At 31.4% G+C, this 19,843-nt stretch overlaps 3 protein-coding genes across 6 annotated transcripts; 1 reads left to right on the top strand and 2 right to left on the bottom strand.

The window, feature by feature from the left end:
• Positions 1-3,079: 3,079 nt before the first annotated feature.
• Positions 3,080-6,375, top strand: LOC109812233 (putative polygalacturonase). Its single transcript, XM_020376153.3, has 6 exons — positions 3,080-3,308; positions 4,043-4,357; positions 4,575-4,695; positions 4,798-4,972; positions 5,072-5,142; positions 5,480-6,375. The coding sequence occupies exons 1-6, from the start codon at positions 3,222-3,224 to the stop codon at positions 6,178-6,180; spliced, it is 1,470 nt and encodes a 489-aa protein (XP_020231742.1). The 5' UTR covers positions 3,080-3,221; the 3' UTR covers positions 6,181-6,375.
• A 220-nt stretch (positions 6,376-6,595) lies between these two features.
• Positions 6,596-11,735, bottom strand: LOC109812234 (uncharacterized). Of its 4 annotated transcripts, none has more exons than XM_029274174.2 (5): positions 11,411-11,735; positions 11,195-11,282; positions 11,011-11,084; positions 10,821-10,877; positions 6,596-6,913 (listed from the first exon to the last, which is right to left on the bottom strand). In XM_029274174.2, exons 1-5 carry the CDS (start codon positions 11,519-11,521, stop codon positions 6,872-6,874), a joined length of 372 nt encoding a protein of 123 aa, XP_029130007.1. In that variant the 5' UTR covers positions 11,522-11,735; the 3' UTR covers positions 6,596-6,871. The 4 variants fall into 4 exon arrangements, with proteins under 4 accessions (XP_029130007.1, XP_020231744.1, XP_020231743.1 ...); XM_020376155.3 differs by having other exon boundaries at positions 6,596-6,904; positions 11,411-11,734; XM_020376154.3 differs by lacking the exon at positions 6,596-6,913 and adding an exon at positions 10,103-10,399.
• A 713-nt stretch (positions 11,736-12,448) lies between these two features.
• LOC109812250 (kinesin-like protein KIN-14I) lies at positions 12,449-19,550 on the bottom strand. Its single transcript, XM_020376172.3, has 20 exons — positions 19,390-19,550; positions 19,057-19,268; positions 18,686-18,852; positions 18,462-18,605; positions 18,037-18,273; positions 17,862-17,939; positions 17,499-17,567; positions 17,278-17,340; positions 17,012-17,191; positions 16,841-16,922; positions 16,625-16,720; positions 16,343-16,516; positions 16,089-16,195; positions 15,817-15,995; positions 15,517-15,678; positions 15,179-15,432; positions 14,918-15,081; positions 14,653-14,820; positions 13,026-13,483; positions 12,449-12,909 (listed from the first exon to the last, which is right to left on the bottom strand). Exons 2-20 carry the CDS (start codon positions 19,172-19,174, stop codon positions 12,780-12,782), a joined length of 3,030 nt encoding a protein of 1,009 aa, XP_020231761.1. The 5' UTR covers positions 19,175-19,268; positions 19,390-19,550; the 3' UTR covers positions 12,449-12,779.
• Between the last annotated feature and the right edge of the window lie 293 nt (positions 19,551-19,843).

Raw genomic sequence — 19,843 nt, 5'->3', positions numbered from 1 at the left:
TAACACAACTCGAAAACTACATCATACATATCATGCAACCAACAAAATTTTAGAAATTCAAAAGTGACTCAAGCACACCATTTTAAGATCACCTTCCACGACATATTCAAATCATGACCTTCACCAATTTCAAGAATGCAAATGACAAATTTCGACCATAGCAACAAGCATTCAACATCAAATGATTTAAACCACAAAGTTTCCCTCACTTATTGTCAATCTAAACCGATAAGAGGAAAATAGAAGAAATGAGCGTCGTACGACCTCCAACTTGAGATTTTTAACTCTGAAAGCTCAAATTCTTTAACTAGCTAAGTGAATCAAGTACAAGGAAAGAAAGAAGGAAAAGCTTTTCAATTTAGAATAAGGAGAAGAAAATTTGGGTTTAGAGAACTTCTCTCTTGAATTTTCTCAAACACATGAACTTATGAGGTTCACGTCTTAAGAAAAATCTTATATACTCTTCTTGAGGTTGAACCAACTTAACAAATCCTAGGATTAACCCAGAGGAAACCTAACTTTCAGGATCCCTTGACCACCAGAGTTCTCAAACAACATATTGACAACTAAAACAATTGATCAAATAATTAAATCAAGCACCTCAAAATTAATAGTGTTATAATTGACAAGAGTGGTGAGAAGTGAATTTTTCATAAATTAAATAAATTGACCTATGTTATAAGTTATAAATCATATACAAAACATTTTTTAAGGTTTAATATAATTTTTTGTCTATGTAATTTACTACTACCTTTTCATTTTATTTTACTTTTGGTCCTTGTAATTTTATTTGTTGATGTTTCATCCTTGACATTTTATAACAAATTAAAGATAGTTCTTATCATCAATTATTGTTAAAAAGACAAATAAAATACATATTATATATTTCACTTCACCATTGTCATGTAAATTAATTGATTTTAATTTTTTTAGACAAAATTTTAAAATGCACTTCACGATAGCCAAACCCTCACCCTTGTGATTGTGCTTCTCCTTTCATGTCCAAATTCAACAATGCAAACCTTAAACATCCCAATCCAAGACCCAATCCTTCAATGAGGAACAGCTTTTCATAATCTGTGATCTCGACAACAACACTAAGTTCTTTCTTAACAACCATCACCTCTACAAGGTCGTCATTGGCCACCATCTCATCATGGAGGAGTTTGATCTCACACCAGGCTACTCCCTCATCATATAGGAGCTCATGTACCACAAGAGTGTCCACTACTCTACTGGCATCACCACCAATGTCGCCTCCCCCAAGTGCAAGAAAATTTGTGCCGATTAACTTAAGACCATCAAGATTGTTGCCACGTGCTACAGCCTCCACAACAGCAACGAGCGAGACACCTCATTGGAAAAAAGAGATTGGTGGTTCAACTCTACTATCGACAATAGTTAGGATGTGACGTTTCATAGTCTGAAGAGGGTGTGCATAAAGAACATAATGAAGTGATAATAACAGTAAAGTACATTTTAAAACTATCTAAAAAATATTAAAATTAATTTACCTACGTGACAATAATAAAATAAAATATAACAAATATAATATATATTTCGTTTGTCACATAAGTTTTTTTTTTAAAAGAAGTTGATGATAAAAACTAATTTTAAAATGTTATAAAAGATTAGGAATAAAATAATAATAATAAAATTTAGATGAACTAAAACTTAGAAAATGATAAATTATATGGAAAAAAATTATATTTGTTTGTTTTTTAATATTAAATCAATGAATAACTTTATTGGGTCTATCCACGCACCACGCTCCATAGTTTTATTTTCCACACGCCATAATAATTTATGAGCATTAAAGTGAAAAACTAATTGATACGAGAAACTCTCCTTTGAGGGAACAAAAACGTGTAGGGACTAGGGGCCCCAATCTTATTTATTGTATTGCTAAAAGGGTAAAAACAACCATAGCAAGGGATGATAATTATGGTAGGTGCGAATCGGATTTTGTTTTCATGTTAGTCATTTTATTCCAAAAATAGCATTGCATGTATGTCTCTCTTGTACGAAGGCAACAAATTTTTTAACTTGGTAATGGTAAGTAAAACAAAATAGATACACCTAATTGTAATACGATTTAAATATTTATTTTCGTACTAAACAACCCTAACAGCACATATTTATTAGTCTCATAAAATAATTACAGTGAAATTTTTTCGGTAAGAATTTAACTTTTTAATAAGGTGCATACGATTTAATAATTAGTTGATAAAATTAAAATTCAAAATAAAATAATAGAAAAATGCTCTTCCGAATAATGAGTGTGGTGGAGGTAGAAATTTGCCCACATCAGACAGATCAGTTGCTCAGACCGCACGTGACTTAAGTGCAAATTACGTAATCAATTACTTTAATTAATTAATAAAACGTTTAATAACTCAATAAGTTCGTGAATTATTTAAAATTTATAAAAAAAATTATAATTAGATTCTTAATTTTATAAATTTTTTAGAATTGGTTTGTGGCAGTTTAAATTTCTCAAAAAAATATAATTTGTAAAGTTTTAAAATTTTAATTATCAGAATTTTACAATATCAATGACTCATTTATTATTTTTTTTAGCCAATTAAGTTTAGTCCAATTGAGAAGGATCAAATTCATATTTCAAAAAATTGATGATGCAAGGACTTTATTAATAGATAATAAACGTTCATAGAGTTTTGAGATTTGTCTTCATCCTAATGAGATCTCACGATTCAATTTATCTAAGCTTTAATTCAATGTATAATTTTTTTTAATTTGAAAATTTAACAAAAAATATCTAAATAATCCACAAACATATAATATTATTTGCCTTAAAATCTCCGAGATCAAAACAGATTCACATTGAGCCGCTGCAATATCCATCTGCGTCGGCACAAACCATGGGAAGGACCTTGATTAGTCAATTTGATATATTTCGATGGTATATCAAAATCAAAATGTTGCTGAGATTTAAGATTCTTTAAAATATTATTTAGTATTAATTATTAATTTTATACTACTAGTTTCGTTGTTGGATGCGTATAAATTTGTTAATGTACAAGGTAATGTAAATGCGGAGCTGGCATTCCCTTTTTAGCTGTCTCTATCTCTCACCACCTTTTTATTTATTTATTTATTCGGTACTTCCCTACCATTGTATACGAAATACCATTGCTCTCTTTCTCTTGTTCTGTATTTTATTATGTTCTTCATCTAACCCGCTCCCTCTCTTTAACTCCATGCAACTGCTTCTGCACTCGGTTCTGAACTTTCTTGCCCCATTGCACTTCCAACTTGTTGCTGCTCAAACACACATGAAGGGGCTAGTAAGTACGTTGTCTTGTCATACACACCACAACAATTTTTTGTTTTAAACTACTTTTGTTCTTTCACTCTTGTTTTAAGCCGGGGCTTGTTTGTTTTGAATCTCAAGTAGCCTGCAAAATCTTTTTGTTTCACTCACTTCAACACCTATAATAGGTTTTCATGTTTCATGTTTGTTTCCATGTTTGGCTTTTACATTACACTTCCAAGTTTGTATCTTACTCTTCTAATGTCTGTGTATGTAGCCATCATAAATTATGTCATCATCTAGTTATGATCTATTTCTTTTTTAATAAGAATTCTGCGGAGACAACAAGAGAGATTAGAGATTGGTGACTACGCTAAGGTAGGTTGGTTGAGGTGTTGTTTTCTCGTATGTGAACTGAAAATGAATGTAGAGATCTTTATAGTTCCTTGGTACGGTATTATGGTTTAATGTTTTATTTGGCCTTTTTCATAATATTGTCCAATTGGAAAGTGGAATTTCACTATTAAACGGTTCGGTTAATTGATTTACGTGTTCAGTTTGCTTTCTGATAAAGCATTTGCATATCTCTAGAGTGTATAGGTTATGTTTTTCAAAAATTATATCCAATTGAATAGGTTGTTACTTGTTACTTGTTAGTGTTTCAGAACTCAGAAGCACTTTCTTATTACTTAGTACTTAGCCCTCTCAACCGTTGTTGTGAAGTTGGAATTGTACTTTAATTAATCTCTTTCTCTATCTTCTTTTTAGGTGGCGGTGCTTTTACTTGTAGCAATAAGCACTGTTGTGGAAAGCAATGGAGAAGACAATGGTGGACCATGTAAACAGAATGCATTGAAAGTTAGGCCTCACAGTGTGTCGATCTTGGAGTTTGGGGCAGTTGGAGATGGAATAACAGTGAACACAGTTGCGTTCCAAAATGCAATATTTTATCTCAAGTCATTTGCTGACAAAGGTGGTGCTCAACTGTATGTTCCATCTGGCAGATGGCTTACTGGGAGTTTTAACCTCACCAGTCACCTCACTCTGTTCCTTGAGAGAGGCGCTACCATCATTGCATCTCAGGTTTTGATCTTCAATTTTAATTTTAGTGCCTTTTCTGCTAACTTGCCCATTCTATTAGAAGAAAGCACTAATGTATAACATATCGTTTCTCTAACTCTACATGAAAACTAAGACTTCAAGGAAAGTTGAAAGTATTTTAATAAAACACCTACTTTAATTTGCTCACTCTTGAAAGTTGAAATTTTTAATATATGCCTTTTATCTTATATCTCTTCAGGATTACTCTCATTGGGAAGTAGTGGATTCCCTCCCTTCATATGGTAGAGGAATTGACGTTCCAGGTGTGAGATATCGCAGCTTGATCTATGGACAAAATTTAAGAGATGTGGTAGTTACTGGTAAGAATTTTCTTCAATTACCATTTAATCTTTTAACTATTTCTCTCAAAGGATAAGCAATGCAATTCTGCCTTAAATTCATATATTTAACAAATTCACCAGGTGATAATGGAACTATAGATGGGCAAGGCTCTATCTGGTGGGAGCTGTTCAGTTCTCATTCCTTAAATCACAGTCGACCAAATCTTATAGAATTTGTTGATTCTGTTGATGTCATAATTTCAAATTTGACTTTTTTAGACTCTCCTGCTTGGGACATACATCCAGTATATTGCAGGTACCAGTAGCTCATATTTGTGTTTGCTGTTCACTGACTCATTTCTCAAAGGAATTTTTTTTACCTCTCTTTTTAATCTTTCTTCTTTCCACAATGCAGTAATGTTCAAATTCAAAACATAACTTCTCGTGCACCAGCCGAATCCCCTTACACAAGTGGTATAGTTCCAGGTAAATTAATAACTTTTAGTTGTCTCTTTCCTGATTAGGATGCTGAACACAAGTCCTTTAAATCATAAACTTTTTAGTTAGCTAAAAAGTAAAAGCCTTTAATAGGAGTTTTAATTATAACCAAGGAAAGTATAGTTTACTGTTATTTGGTTTATTAGTTCCTTTAACATACCTCATTTTGTTTCTTCAATTCGTGTAGGTGTTTCTTATTATTTTGCTATTTTCGACATGCAATTTAGTCGCTTAGTGATAGTTTCTTGCATTGCTTTCCTTAGAGCTTGTTATGTAAACTAGTTATTTTTGGGCATCATGACTCATTAGTCTTTGCAACTTTCAGATTCTTCTCAGTATGTTTGCATTGAGAACAGTAACATTAGTACTGGCCATGATGCAATTGTGCTGAAGAGTGGTTGGGATCAGTACGGTATTTCCTATGGAAAACCAACCTCGAGTGTCCACATCAGCAATGTTTACCTACAATCATCGTCAGGTGCTGGTTTGGCACTTGGGAGTGAGATGTCTGGGGGAATACATGATATTTTTGCAGAAAAGCTTCATATACTCAATTCTCCTATTGGCATTGAGCTGAAGACAACTAGGGGTAGAGGTGGCTATATGAAAGGCATCTTAATTTCTGATGCAGAATTGGAAAATATTTGCTTAGGGATTAGCATGACAGGATTCTCCGGTTTCCATCCAGATGATGAGTATAACACAAGTGCATTTCCAGTTGTTGGTAGCATCACGTTCAAGAATGTGATTGGTGCAAATATTGGTGTTGCCGGGAATTTTTCAGGATTTGTTGAATCACCATTTTCAACAATCTGTCTTTCAAACGCGACCTTTTTTGTCAGTTCTGAAGCATCTCCTTCATGGTTCTGTTCTAATGTAGTTGGTTTCTCTGAAGAGGTGTTTCCTGAGCCATGTACTGATCTCCAGAGTTCGGATTCCAAGTTTTCTTTTTCTTGTTTTTCTTCCCTATATCCACAATTAAGTAATGTCTCAGCCTTTTTGGATCATCACCCACAAGAATTATAGTCGCTCATTTCATTCACTCTATACATGATATTGATATACAAAATTCAAATCCATCTAGAGGTTCTTCAACTTCATCACAATTTTCCAATAAACGAAAGTTCATGATGCAAATGTGTTCCTTCTCTTCAACATTTCAATCGACCTTCCATTGTTGGTGTCAAGTCCAAATATATAATGTATATTTATTTATGTACAGCCTCAATTTCTTCATTCATGTAAGATTTTTTGATGGCGGTGTACAGGCTAAGACGCTTTTTGCTTTGGACGTATCATTTAAAATGTGGAGTGCTACCTTGATTCTTTGTCCATGAATTGGCACTGGGGTACACTGTATTGGTTTTGCTAAAGCAAAGCTGACAGTACAGTATTCTCTTTACTTCACAGTATATGATTGCTTTTGTTGACTTGCTTGATATAACAGAAGCATGCATGGTGATGGAATTTATTAGCTTTGAATTCTATAACGTTTTTTTCTTCTTGTCACGACATGCATAGCCAATCTTGAACTAATTTGAGGACAGGAATATTAGGAGTTAGATTTTGATGAACAAGGATTAAAGGTTGGTGTCCAAATGTTAGGTGAGTTGTCTTGATTCTTCCGCTTTTTCTTCCTTTTCACCGTTGCTAGACAGCTATGCTTGACTAAATCTGATGGATTGCGAGTGGCCACCAATTTCATCCATGTGGCAGTTTATTGTCCCACTCCACCCTGGAGCTGGGGAACCTGAAACAGCTACTTACATCACTTCAACTTTCTTATGTACCATCTAATTAATGGAACTGCCACTAAACAAACAATTGGCATGCAAAACATGGTGATCACCGTCATCAAATCTATACGCGATACGTTACTTTCGTCATTTACATTTTATTCACGAATATAAATAAGTACTATGATGTTTTTTTTTTTAAAAACCTCGTAACTGTAAGTATTTTCCAAAATAAAAAGTGAGTCTTGTACGCTTTTAAATCAAGGAATGATTAATTCGTGGTTACTTTGAACAATTATTTAATGTTGATTGCGTTGGTATACATATAGATAAGATATTTTCTCCCTTTAGCAAAAAAGAAGGAAATAACCAGCGGGGCATTATTAAGACCAACTAAAGGGAAAACAAAATTCTGCGATAGTTAGCATTTAATAAATTAATATAAACAAACTGAAAGAAAAGCAGCTGGTGGATTAATTGAGGCTGCCAAGCATTTTCCCCAGTGAAGTAAACCTTTCGTCCCCCTCCTCCCACAGTAAAAATGCTTACCCTATCCATGAATATAATTCAATTTTATTTATTATTATTATTTTTTTACTTTTTATCTCCTATCAATTCAAACGTTGTTTGAAGAAGGAGAATGTTTTAAGTTAATCCAATAACTTGATGACATGGTACTTCAGAAGGAGAATGTTTTAATTTCAATTTGTTTGCAATATCTAATTTTTCCTATATTTTTTACAAAATATTTTCAACAAGACTCTATGAAGTAATTATGACATTAGTTAGATGGTTAGTTAGGGGTTTCCTTTCCTTTGTACATAAAGTGTAAGCTCAATCGTAACACAATCCAATTCTTAATTTTTACAATTTTTTTCTATGAATATTTATAGAGAATTTAAACAAGCAAGAAAAATAAAATAACTTTTATAAATTAAAGATTAATTTCTCTAAAAATTAAAAATAGTTCTTAAAGAAGTTTCTGTAAAATATAAATTAACATATACACAAACTAATTTTAACTTTTAAAAAAAATATTACTTTTTATTTTCTTCTTTTATAAGTGTTTATAGATAAATCTATTCATACAAATTTAATTTCAAATCCTCTTATTCTCTTGACTCCTCTCTATATTTTAGATTCTTCTATATTGTTAAGTAAAAAAGCAAGTTTTTGCAAATAACTTTAAATTTTAGACTCAAAGAAGGTTGAAATGAGAAGTGTCAAAATGGTTTAATTGAACGGATTTAATCATATTTTTCAACCTCCAAAACTCATAATCTAACTTGCACACCCTTCAAGGTGTCAACCTAACATGTGAAATGATGCATTAAATTGGATTGGAGTTGGATTATCAAGTTGATCCATTGAGTTGTCTAATTTTTTTCATGAATTTTACTTATTGACATTTATCTAAGTTATTTTATTTGTGGTTCATTTGCTTGTTAATATTTATTTGTGATTACTATATGTATTTAATTTATTATTGTTTGTAGACTTGTTTGTGATTGCATTGTGATGTTGATGAACTTATTTTATTTTTATTGATGGACTTACTAACATGTTTTATTAAACATTTGAATCATTTGATTTATTACTAGTTTTCTAACATTTTTTTTCTTGTTTAATTATATTTCGTCGTGTTTTTTTTATAAAAAAATTAAGACAAGTAAAATAAAAATAGTTTATAAATATTTTTTAATGGGTTGATAGGTCAACCTAACTCACCATAAATTAAATTGAGTTTAAATTTTCAATCTAATGAAAAAATAAGTTCAACCCAACCTAACTCATTTTTTAAAAGATGAGAAAGAGTTGGTTACATTAATTCATTTGACATTCCTAATTAAAATTACCTATACTTTTTTTCCACTCAAAATATCTCTCAATCAAGAATTAAAAGTTGATCTCTAAAAAAAAAAAAAAAAAAAGTCCTACTTAACAACTTAAAATCTGCCAACCTGATTTTTTCATAACCACATGAATATGGTTGTCTATCAACTATTCCACATATTATTAAAAATTACACCTTAATTTAACACATTTACTCTTACAATATGCCATTTTGAAAACATACATTCAACTTCTACTGCAACTCACTACCTTATCATTTTTTTCTTTCAAATTTTCTCTTAATTTTCCATTACATCATTCAACATATATACCAATTTCTCTCTTTTCTTTCATTCCCCCCCCCCCCCCCCCCCCCCTCTCTTCTTTCCACCCAAATGGGGTGTATATATATTGTTATTCTTTTAAATCTATTCATAACTTAGAGTTACATTTTTCTAGTGTTCAATTGATGCAGTATTTATTGTTTTTCTTGATTTTCGTGTGTAATTTGCATGCTTCACGTATAGGTGTGTTCATTAGACCTAATTGACTTGATGAATTTGAAAATTTAAATCAAACCAAGTGAATTAGTTCAATTAATTAAATTTTCACTTTAAATTTTAATTTAACCAATTATAAATGGTTTGGTTCTCAAATTTACCCTTTTTCAACAAATGATGATTCAATCAATTATTTTTACTTTAATTAACAAATTTTAGGCTTTGATACATAATTTTTCTTCTTCTATTTTTTTATCATTTATCCTTTATATATTTTGATTTTCTTTTGGTATTTAGTGTTATCAAGTATCTTATAAAATTTTGTCATATTTATGGATGGGAATCAAGTTATTTAGAATAACTCTCCATTTATTATATTCATAATTCATCATTTATATTAAAATTTAATAATTTAATTATTAAATTGAAAGTTTTTATTGAGTAGATGAAATTTACAAATTTTTATAAAATTTGAAAGTTATTTAATACTCCTTCCTCTTCTTTTTTACTTGTTGTCTTTTTAATAAATTTTTCTTTCTAGTTAAGATAATATTAATTATTATATTATCAATTATATTCTTATATTTTACTTAATTTTTAATTAATTTACATATAAAATTAATATTTAGTTATTATAAAAATAAAAATAAAAGAAAATATAATAAAAAATATTAAAATTATTTTATAAAATTAAAAAAAATTACGTTTCGTGATTTATGTAAAATAATCTTAAATAATATTATAAATAAATAGATATAGCTCTTCATTATATAAATTTAAATTAAAATATAATATATTTAAAATGAATTTTCTTAATTATCTGAACCTCATATTAAAGCATATCATATATGTAAAATCTCAAAAGAAGCAGAAGATATATACTCCAATCCACAGGATTATGGATATATTAACAATTGGCGTGCTACAGCCTGAATGGTGGGAAATTAAACAATGTTAATAATTCTCAACTCAACTATGCAAAACTACATATTGATAATGTGATGATCAAAATAATTAATTGAATTGTAACAACGGGAGTCATTATTATAAGATACGTGTTTTCTTTGCAGGACATGCAGACGAATTCCAGCTTAACCCAGACTTCCCTATCCCTTCATTATCTGCCATCATATCCATTACCAATCCTTCAAAATCCTCCAACATGCCTTTCTCATCCTAAAATTAATTAAGATCCAAGACGTATTTTATAAATATTATATTTAAAATAAGCAAAAATATGGAACGCCATGTACACGTGGGGTCTTTGTTTTCAAGTTATAAAATCAGATAGAGAATTTTTCAACAGTGAATATATGCTTAAACATAAATATATGATTCCCACGCTTTTTTTTTTCTTAAACAAAGACACCCCGTATCTAAAATCCAAGAATTCTTTTTCATATACATGTACCGAGAATTAAAATCCTGAGTCCTGACAAGTGACTACTAAATATTTAAAAAATAATATTATTTATCAACCATATCATATCACACACCTTACACCTTATTAGACACTAATTTAAGTACACATGTCATAAGTTTAATAAATAACTAAACGGAAACTAAAGTAAAGAGGGATTGTGTGAGTGTGAGGTACCTTGGTTCTGACATTCTGCATCATCAAGGCCATTTCTTGCATGAAATCAACAAATCCCTGTAATTTCCATAGTTGCGAAATTCAGCTACCAAATCTCATACGATATAATTAATTAACTAATTAACAATTAAATGGTTTCCAACTCTTAAAAAACCGAACAAAGTAAAACATTAACTAGGGAGAAATCCACCTCATCATCGTCCTCTCCAATCAGACCAAACAAGCCAGCATCATATATCCTTCTCTTCCCTTTATTGGACAAAACTACATTAACAGCGGAAATTAAGCAGAGACAATCAGTTACAGCCTCATTATATGTAAATATAACAGATACATAAACATAAGTTTATTCTTAATTTGTTAACATAAAGCACCTGAATAAGCCTCTTGAACACACTGAAATCGCTTTTTGGCTTCTACCGCTAGCTTTGGGTCCTTCATCCACCTATCGGGATGCCACTTCTTTTAATCCAAAACATCAACACAAATGCACTAATTCAGACCCTTGTTAAATAAATAATAGTAATATCATTAATTAAAGTTACACAAACATAGTACAACATTTGAGCGCTGGGATTATATGTTAATACCAGAGCCATCTTACGATAAGCACATCGAATTTCGTGATCGGTGGAATTTTTTCCAATCCCAAGCACTGAATAGTAACAAACGGCACCGTTATTCTCAACGATGGTGGACATGGTTGCATGCAAAAACAGAAATCAAAAGGTGAAATAAATATAATGTTATTTCAATGCTTGAGTTATAGTATGGTTAATTAGCAGCTGCAGTAGGAACTTTTGGTGCATAAAATACATAATGTAATGGAGGTTGTGCTAGGTCCCTGTAGTTTATTGTTGAAAAGATTTGAAGTGAAAGATTCATGTTGTCGACCCAGAAAGTTCCAGAGATTTCTTTTGGGTCTTCCACATCCACACGTTGCATGACTTATAAAGCCCTAAGATTTCACCACAAACTGATTTTGCCTCGCGCATTGCCTAGCCACAAAAATTGAATTTTTAATTTCTCTCCCCAATTCGTTCAGTTCACCAATAAATTGGAAAAGAAAAAGAAAAAGTGGTGGTCCTCCTAGTTTATTTATATATGTGGCTGTTAATTTACAGCTTCCTCTCCATCTTTCGTCAAGTATGTTTAAAATATTTATTCAACAATGGTGTGGGAACATTTAACTTGCCGCAAGTAAAACAATCCTATAACAAATGATTGATCCGTGTAATGAAGTTTAAGTATCAATGAGTTTAACAATGATACACTTACCATATAAAATAATTTTGCACTATCAATTAATTAAATATTATTATTATAATGAATTTTTTACTTATTTATTAAACAGTCAACAACTTACAATAAATGGTAACTTATGATAGGAGGACAGTATAAAATTACTTTATTCTATTAGTGTATCTCCTATTTTTATTAATTATATCAATTATTTTAATTTTTTTAATTTAAATATTTGCTTAGTTCCTATAATTTCATAATTTTTATTCATTTGTTTGAAACTGATACGTTCAAATTATTCATCGTTGCCACGCTTACAAAAACATTCTCATCGTACATAATCCAAAGAAGGAAGAATGAAGTATGTGATTTGAACAATGAAAGGCTTACGAAGGAAAAAACAGGGAGGGGGTATTACTATTAGTGATAAGGAAATTAATTTGTACAAATAAAAAATCATTTCAGTGTTAAGAGTTTCAATTTTTTACATCCTCTAAACTCTAGTGTGGAGTAAAACAAAAGAATGTCATGATACAAACAAAGCAACATGCCTTATTGCTCCATTATCCGTGTGATTACAAAATACAAACCAAAATTAATAATAAAAAAAATTATAACAATCGCTCTCTCTCGTCGATCTAAAGAATTGAAAAAATTGAAAAAAATCAAATATAAACAATCACTCTTTTTTTTTTCTTCCCCCTTTCAATAACACGTTTACTTTCTACTCCCAGTTCTACGTTTGACGTCAACTGGAGCTGGATGCCTTCCTGTTCGATGTGGGACACCATTTGATTGTTTGAATGAAGGTGAAGGACCTAGAGGAGAAGAATGAACACCATTCTTGCTGCAAAATTGCAAAAGAATTATTAACATCCAATAGATAGTAGATAAAAAAAAAAAGTGCAATATACTTTACAATATAAAGAAACATTTTACTATAGAATACCGTTTTTGCATTACCTAAACTCTGGGCTTTTTGCTGTTTTTGAGATAGATCTCATAGTCTTTGGTCCAATGCTGCTAAGTTTGGAATGATTAAATTGCCAAAGTAAGTCAGGTTCGGAGGAATCACTGGTTGCAGCATCAAGGTCATCCGTGTCATCTGAACCAGCAATGTTAAAGTGGTTGCCTCCGATGAACATGTTATAGGATTGTTCTGAGTGCATTTTGGGGTATTTCTGATAAAAAGCCTCAGATAAGTTCCCATTGCTTGCTTGCCAACACTCCAAGAGGTTCTCAGTTTTGTTTACCATGACCTTATCAACCCATTCTCCAGAACCAGTTTCTTTGTCATCCTCCGCATAGTTTTGTCCAAGGCTATTATTATTATTCACTGGGGGCCATGGTGGTGAATTTGCTGATATCTCATCAAAATCAAAGCTCTGAGTTTTCTTCCTCACTGTCGTGTTACTCTCAAGCTGCACGATGAACCGTTCAAATTCCTTCTCAGTTCAACATGGAATTAATAATAACCAAACTAATTTGCATGTTATAATTCTCTCATTGAATTATGATATTAGTAACCATGTGTTTTTTCCAAAATCATATCAATTTTTTTTAAAATGAATTCTCTATACTAAATATTAAGGGATTTCTTTTTTCCTAGGTGCATCAGATCATTTTACACAATTGAGAAATTATAATGCTTTATCAACGCTAGTTGGTTCAGCCGTATCTTACACCGGATTTTTTTTTTAATGTGTTTTATTAACAATAATTTATTATTAAATATATTTTTGTTATTTAGTTTAAAAAATGATACAATATTTATTTCATTAATATCAAAATATGTTCATATAAATGTAAGTAAATTTCTAAATTTTTTAAAAAAGTTTTTAATTTTAATTTTAATTTTATTAATGTATTTTTTTTAATATTACATCAATTTTTAATAATTAATTTTTATGTGAATTTTATAATAACTTTTACTTTAAAGCTATAATAATTTAAAATTAATATAATTAAAATTTTTGTTGTCGTTACTGTTTCTTAAGTTACTGTTATTATATCATATAATTAATATAATTTTAATTTTAATTTATAAAATTTGTATATAACAATTTATTAGAGGAATTTTTTAGAGAAAAAATTATTGAAGAAGTTGTTTTCTATATATAATCATACAAAATCATAATTATTAAAATACTCATGTATATATAAATTAATCTAAGAGGGACAACTCGTGCACACTAACATATACTCCACACACAAAAGATAATTTTATCCAAAAATATTTTTGAAATATTTCCTATACCATAATTTTTTTTAATGTAAATGTAAGTAAATTTCTAAAAAAAAGTTTTGAAAAGCTTTTAATTGTAAGTAAAAGTTTTTAGAAATTTTGTAAATTTTCTAATTTTTTATTTTGATTTATTTGTTTTGATATAATATATAAATAGTATATAATATCTATTTTCTTTCTTTTATTTTGATATATTAATAAAAATATAATACAATATTTTTTATATAATATAATATTTTTTATATGGTTTTGTTGGGAAGAAAATTGCTACAGGATTTCTTCTCTTTGTATTATTAATTATTAATAGATAAGAAAACCACGAGGAAAAGAAAGAAGTATACATACCTCAATGTTGCCAACCTCAACCATTGGTCGTCGGTATCCAAGCTGATTCCCACTGTCAGGATAAGGTGATAGTTCACTGGCCTTTGTCCTGTATTTCTCAGAGCTGCTGGATAAAGAATAATCTGATTCTCCTTCCTTTCTTGCCAATGCTGCTTTGAGGCTGGCAATCTGAAACACAATTCAATAGTTAGACTTGATCGGAGTGGAAAAATGAAATTACTAGTTATTATAAAGAGATCTAGAAAATTTAGATTTGACCATCAACCTGATCTTTGAGCTCTTTAACATCTGCACTATCTTTGTTTACTCGAGCAGCACCAAGTTCAACTGTGGCAACTCTTTCAGCAAATTTTAAGGTACTAATTGTTTCTCCAATAGCATCACTCTCTGGACTTACGTGAACAAACATTAGTGTCTTAGCCTGTCCTCCTGAAACAAATCCAACCAACACTATTAGATTCAAAGAGATTGTGCAACTCAAGAACAGAAAAGAATATAGCTGGCAAACCAACTTCTTAAAGCATACCAAGTGAATCTTGGAGTAATTGTGTGAGTTTACTATTTCTGTAAGGAACGTGTGAGTTTTTCTGAGCAAGGGAAGCAATGACATCTCCCAAAGCTGAAAGAGATTTGTTAATATGCTGTGCCTCTTTTAGTCTATCTCCTGTGGCCTCAGATTTATCTACCCTCTCACTTCCTGCCAAGTCAACCAAATGCATGCATCCACGAAGCGTAGCTCCAGATGTCAAATCTCTTCCTTGAACATGAACAGTCAAGCAACTGCCAAATTGATATTTGGAAGAAGAGAATGATTAATTGTGTCCAACAAACACCATCACAAAAGGTGAATAGGATATATCATACCTATGAGATCGACTACTGCGGTCATTAAGGGCTGTTGCACCAACTGCACGGTTCCTTTGCCCCAGGTTCATTAGTTCAATAACATCAATAGTTGATGATACAGGGACAAGGCTTGCATCTGGCACACTGAGCCCTTTTTGAGAACTACTGCGAATTTCTAATGTGTTAATGGTTAAGGGAAAGCATCATGATTAAAGCTTGTTTTCATTTATTAAGGTCAGGAATCAATGCTATGCATGTTCTATAATTTTTGAGGTTATACAAAACCAAAAGAGAATCAAATAACTGGTAAAAGGATATCTTTTGTTTGTTCCATCAGTGACCAGAAGATCCCTGACTTGCTCATTGTAAATCTCAATCATTTGAACAGAAACGTCATAGTGGAAAGTGTCTTTTCTTTGATCTGCTATATGAAACAAATCGCCTAGAGCCCTGTAATTTACACCTTGGCTTTTCTCTGTGATCTCTTTTGGTCCAGTCTACATATTGAAAACATAAATCAGCAAAAGATCATTATAGTTTTCATTCTTTTTTTGTTTGCAGAGAAAGTTTCAAGTGGATATGGATCCTACCATAGTGTGAGTTTTTCCTGATCCTGTTTGGCCATAAGCAAATATGCAAACATTATAACCATCAAGAACAGATCTAATGAGTGGCTGCATATCTAGGAAAACCTCGGCTGCAACACAAGAGAGAATTTTCAATTACACTAAAAATATTGTTGAAATATTCATTGAAATGTTGTCATGGAATTGAAAATTTGAATTATTATCCCAACAAAAATATAAATCCTTTGGAGACTATTGAAACCAAAAAGCAAACCAACCTTGAGTCGCAGATGGTCCAAAGACTTTGTTAAAATTGAAGGACCTGCGTCCCTTCCCATTCTTTGAAGGAACATTAACGGTGATAACTCCATCGTCTATACTTTCCACTGCGCTTAAATGGTTTGATTGTCCAGGAAAGAAGGGTCTTACTCGACAGTACACCCTAATACTTCCTGATGAAACAAATTTACTCGTCTTAATTCAATTTTGGGATTAAAAAAAATCACAAAGCCATAAAAGCCTGAACCAAAAGTTACAAGCCAACTAGTGATATTTATTACCCTTAAGATCCTGGACTTGATTGTATAGTTTGCGATTTTCTTCAAGAACTCTATGATATCCAGAAGCAGCATTAGCTAAGCCATGAATGTGCATGCCTGGTATTACACATATTCAAGCTTTAATTAGCTTTCTACTTCATTGATCAATCACAAGGCAATAAAGAAAGGAGGAGAACAATCGGGCGAAAAAAATATGAATTAATCACAAATCCTTACCAAGATTGGAGAACTCCTCATGAAATTTCATTTGCATGAACTGCATACCAGATTTTGTGGTGTGAAGAGTATGCCTTAGCTCCTACAATAACATAAGAACGAAAATATTTAACTAACACGGAGGAAATAACAAAGATTAAACATTGATAAATATCAACTCAGATTCTCTACTTGAATTTCTCTTTGCTGTTGGTCAAAGAGCATCTGCTGCTTCAGAAGTTGCCTTTGTGATTCCTCATCAGCAACTTGATTTTTATGAATGCGATCCTCATTTTGTGTTACCATTGAAGAAACTTGATTTTTATGAATGCAATCTTCCTTTTTTGCTACAACGTGAATATTCTTCTCACCCTGATCACAAAATAGATGATTATAAGAATTAAAGCATTTTCAAGTTACATCAATGTTCTAGAATATGTTAAACACAAGCATGTTACCTTTGCATCTGCAATAACAGACCCGTTGCTTTGAGAAACAGGATCTCTTGGAGTTATTTTTGTCTGGGAAGTTACATGATGAATGAAATCAAGAACAGATTGTTGCAAAATCAACTTGAGTAAGGAGAAGTATTGTCTAGTAATGCGGTAAATAGCTCATAATATGACCGCCCAATTACCTAAAAACTAATGACATCATGAGAAGGTGAATATTATCATACCTGTTCATCCTGGCTTGCAATTCGTTGCTCAAACTCCTCTACAACCTTGTTCAAAACAGATTCAACCAACTGTCCCATACAAAAGAAGAAAAATATTACTTATAAACGACTAGTTTCAAAGGCACTCTTGCTCTTAGTATTAAAAGAAACTGAACTGAAGCAGCAGGAGTCTAGTGATGGGACTGTGAATGTGATATTGTTTAAAGTAACATAAATGGCATGACAAACCAAGAGTAGTCTTACATGATAATGCTATAATTTTCAAAAACTTTTTATCTTAATAGAGTCTCAAGTAACGTAACAGGATTATAATTAATGAGATATAACTTAAGTAGTAAAGTTGTGATGAAATTATTCGAATACCGTTGGAACTTCTTCTGGCTTCTTATCTGATAGAATTGCACGAACAAGCGTACTCAAAGAATGGGAACCAGACTGCAACTATAGAAATATAAATAAAAAAATTATTTAGTTATTCTTTCTGTTCAACTAGACAAATCCAGAGCAGGTATAAATGTCAAAAATCAAGCTTACCTACCATTTTATTAGACTCAATGTCAGAATTAAGAGCGTTGAGAGATTTATCATTCAATGATGAAGTCCTTGACAAGGAATTAGTAAATGGCTCCGAGTTTTTTCTCACAAAAGATTTTGCAGATACAGTAGGTTTGAGATTTCCGCCAAATTTCCACACACCATTTGACCCGCTCATTTTCCATTCACTATAGGATTTCAGGGCCAACACGCAATTGACAATCCTAGACGATTTTCCTCCCTAAAAGATTACCAGTTATTCAGTAGAAAACCAAAACAATACATCATTAAACTTTCAAGAATTTGCAATTTTTAAGTGCTAAATGATCACCAGGTGCTATTAACAATTGAATTCAACATGATACAAATTGGTTACTTAAATAAAAATTAGTAACAAACTAACAATTATATAATGATTTGTTTACATACTTGTTCCAGATCAGATGCCTCAAAGGTAGGAATTCCAATTTCTTGGACAGCAACCAAGAAATTCCTCACGTTTTCAAAATACTGATATGCTGTTAAGGGTGCCCCATCAGGGATCAATGCAGAATCAACAGGGCTCTCCACAACCTTAAAAGAAGAATACATTGTAAACAAAGAATAACCAAAACCTGAGCCTGCAAATTAAACTAAACTATGATCTAGCTCACCTTAGGCACAGCCCCGGATTGAACTTTATTAATAACATTACATAGAATAATTCCACTTCTCAAACCAAGCCTAAACTCCTCCTCAGATGGCTCTGCTGGCAAATCTTTAGCTGCAACAACTCCAACCATTTTTCTCAACCACCCTGCTGCTTCATACCTTCTTGATGCTGCATAGTGCATAGTAAACAAATTTCCATCAAAATCCAAATATCTTTTCTTAGAGAACAAATTGAAACTCATCAAAAGAAAATGATAAACAAACACTTTCATTTCAAAAGATGATTTTTTTAGCACATTATTGTCATTAGCATTATCATCAGCAATTCAAAAACTGAATTTTGTTGGAACCCAAGAAAAAAAAGGGTGAGTACCAGCTTCTTCTGCCTTCCTAGATTCCAAATCAAGATCTTTGAGACGAGGACCGTGCTGTTGGAGCACGTCCTCCACCACTGATGCCACAGAAAAGAAGAAAGCCGCATCTGCCGCCATAAGATGAAGACCAGAAAGTGACAAATCCAATAATAATATGAGTCAGCAGAGACATTGCACAATCTGATCCATGAGGAGGAGGAGGGCGAGAAAGCTGGATTGGATTAAAGAAAAGAAAAGAATCTAATTAATGAGAGGAAGAAAGAAGAAAGAAAAGAACAAGTGTGAGATATGATGGTATTGTGTGTTGTTGAGATTTATTTGCATTGCATTACCTTTAGTTAGCTTTTCTCTTTTCTTCTTTCTTTCTTTCTTTCTCTGCCTGCAATTACAAAGTAATAGTCGTACAACACAACAGGTAGTAGTTACTTCGCTTTCTGTATCCAAATCCGCTTTATACTCCTCTCAGCTCCGAACCTACTCCCATACCAAGCTCTTTCAAACCTTCATTCACTAAAATTAAGATTTTTGCTTTACCAAGCCCCACTTCGTCTCAACACGCGTGCATTTCACATTTTTTCTCTTCATTAAACTACTCTTTCTATCTCTTTCTTTTTCTTTAAATACGTTTTTCTCTTCCTTAAACTACTCTTTTTATCTCTTAAATTTAAAATTAACTTTTTAATTTTATAATTTTTAAAAACAATTCTATTTTTATTTTTTTTCAGATGTTGTGAATAATTTTTTTAAATAAAAAGTACTTATTATTATATTTGTAGTACAAATTAT

The sequence above is a fragment of the Cajanus cajan genome, chromosome 6, assembly GCF_000230855.2.
Source record: "Cajanus cajan strain Asha chromosome 6, NIPB_CcT2T_4, whole genome shotgun sequence".
Lineage (NCBI taxonomy): Eukaryota > Viridiplantae > Streptophyta > Magnoliopsida > Fabales > Fabaceae > Cajanus > Cajanus cajan.
This window is presented reverse-complemented; position numbering and strand designations above follow the sequence as displayed.

Excerpts from the sequence above, each read along its gene's own strand:
- LOC109812233 (XM_020376153.3), top strand. The coding sequence starts at position 3,222 with ATGCAACTGCTTCTGCACTCGGTTCTGAACTTTCTTGCCCCATTGCAC. Across the intron at positions 4,696-4,797 it reads AAGAGATGTGGTAGTTACTG|GTGATAATGGAACTATAGAT; the intron begins GTAAGAATTTTC and ends CAAATTCACCAG. Across the intron at positions 4,973-5,071 it reads ATACATCCAGTATATTGCAG|TAATGTTCAAATTCAAAACA; the intron begins GTACCAGTAGCT and ends TCCACAATGCAG.
- LOC109812234 (XM_020376154.3), bottom strand. The coding sequence starts at position 11,521 with ATGTCCACCATCGTTGAGAATAACGGTGCCGTTTGTTACTATTCAGTG. Across the intron at positions 11,283-11,410 it reads CTTATCGTAAGATGGCTCTG|AAGTGGCATCCCGATAGGTG; the intron begins GTATTAACATAT and ends TTGGATTAAAAG. Across the intron at positions 11,085-11,194 it reads TGTTCAAGAGGCTTATTCAG|TTTTGTCCAATAAAGGGAAG; the intron begins GTGCTTTATGTT and ends CTGTTAATGTAG.
- LOC109812250 (XM_020376172.3), bottom strand. The coding sequence starts at position 19,174 with ATGGCGGCAGATGCGGCTTTCTTCTTTTCTGTGGCATCAGTGGTGGAG. Across the intron at positions 16,721-16,840 it reads TGAGGAGTTCTCCAATCTTG|GCATGCACATTCATGGCTTA; the intron begins GTAAGGATTTGT and ends GTGTAATACCAG. Across the intron at positions 14,821-14,917 it reads TTAAAGAGCTCAAAGATCAG|ATTGCCAGCCTCAAAGCAGC; the intron begins GTTGATGGTCAA and ends ATTGTGTTTCAG.